At 40.2% G+C, this 1,608-nt stretch overlaps 1 protein-coding gene across 1 annotated transcript; it reads right to left on the reverse strand.

Annotated features, from left to right (window-relative positions):
* Nucleotides 1-940: 940 nt before the first annotated feature.
* LOC138903358 (uncharacterized) lies at nt 941-1,339 on the reverse strand. The gene has a single exon (XM_070191322.1). It carries the CDS (start codon nt 1,337-1,339, stop codon nt 941-943), a length of 399 nt encoding a protein of 132 aa, XP_070047423.1.
* Nucleotides 1,340-1,608: the final 269 nt, after the last annotated feature.

Below are 1,608 nucleotides of genomic sequence, written 5' to 3' on the forward strand. Positions count from 1 at the left end.
AGTGCCATAGTTTTGCTTCATCTGCACATTTCATTACAGTTGCTCCTACTGTAGGTTTCATTTCCTTTTGCAATATGTAGAGGCCATTACTCTCTCTACCAATCCTCATTACCTTGGCATTGTAGAGTCCTTGAAACTCACAAAAATTAGGGGGGAAACGACTGAACACAGCAATTCCTTGGTTAGCTTTGACACTGAAAGCAAATTGAATTTGAAATCTGGCACGTGCAACACATTTGTGATCTTATGACTTCCTAAGACCACTGTACTTCCTGCACTAGATATAGATGACTTATTGCTAGTTGGTACTCGTACTCTACTGTTGTGACTTTTCTCTAGGATTATTATGTCTTCTAACAACTCCTTGCGGGGTATAATGTGGTATGATGCCCCCAAGTCTATTATCCATTCACAAGCATAAGTCTTAGAAAGCAATGTAACAGTACATGCCACCATGTTTGAATTGAAATCATCTGGTGGAGGTTTGTTAAGCAAACTCATGAGTTGTGAGTACTCATCTGCAGTGAAAATATACACCGGCACCTGATTCTAAACTGCTGCACTATTGATGCTTGGCTTAAAGCTTCCTCCAGTCTGCGCCCTGCTACTAGATTGCCCAAGAGTTCCACCAAGCTGACTATTCTTCTTCTTGCTTTTGGGGGGTACCTACAATCTTATAACAATTTTCCTTCAAGTGGCCTTTATAGCCACAATATTCACATATCATGTCTGGTCCTCTTTGTTTGAACCCTTGTGTTTTTCCTGCAAGCATAGTCAATGGATATTTGTGTGTGTCCACAACACCAAGTGACCTCTGGCTCTCTTCATGTGTGAAAATTGCATAAGCTTCAATTACTATAACCACTGGCTTTCTTGCAAATATGTTGCTTCTTACATTGTTGTAACTTTCAATCAATCCCATAAGTAATTGTAGCAAGCGCTATGACTTCAGGACTTTAATAGATGGCCTCGCATCTTCATAATCACAACATGATAAATGAGCCAACACATCCAACTCATCCCACAGATCCTTCATCCTAGTGTAGTAACTTGTTATTGAGTCTGTTCCTTGCCTCATTGTTGCTATTTCAGTCCAGAGGTGATAAATTCTCGTCAAGTTTGAGCGATTAAATCTCTTTTGGAAATCATTCCACATTTTTCTCGCATCTGATGCATAAACAATACTTGGCATTAATTCATTGAAACTGTGCTTCCTATCCATGACAGCACTATTGCATTGCATTTTCCAATTGCTCAACAATTCCCCTCTGTACCTAGATTTTACACACGATCCATCCATAAAACCTAGTTTGCTCTTTCCTTGCAAGGCCAATTTCATTGCTCTGCTCCATAGAACATAACTTTCGGGCCTTGTGAGCTTATTTGGAATTAAAACCAACGCTGGAGTGTCTCCAGATTGGAGGTATAGTGGATAATTATTGTCAAGTGAGGTCACTTCATTTCCTCCATGTCTGCTTCTTCAAGCTCGACTCTGTTCTTATTCTGTCGGAGCTTTACGCCGGAGTCCATGCCTCACAATCGCCGCTCTGATACCATGTTAAATTAAGGATGAAATTTGTGGATTTCAGCTCAATTGACATAAATGGA

The sequence above is a fragment of the Nicotiana tomentosiformis genome, chromosome 12 (assembly GCF_000390325.3).
Source record: "Nicotiana tomentosiformis chromosome 12, ASM39032v3, whole genome shotgun sequence".
Lineage (NCBI taxonomy): Eukaryota > Viridiplantae > Streptophyta > Magnoliopsida > Solanales > Solanaceae > Nicotiana > Nicotiana tomentosiformis.

Excerpts from the sequence above, each read along its gene's own strand:
- LOC138903358 (XM_070191322.1), bottom strand. The coding sequence starts at position 1,339 with ATGAAATTGGCCTTGCAAGGAAAGAGCAAACTAGGTTTTATGGATGGA.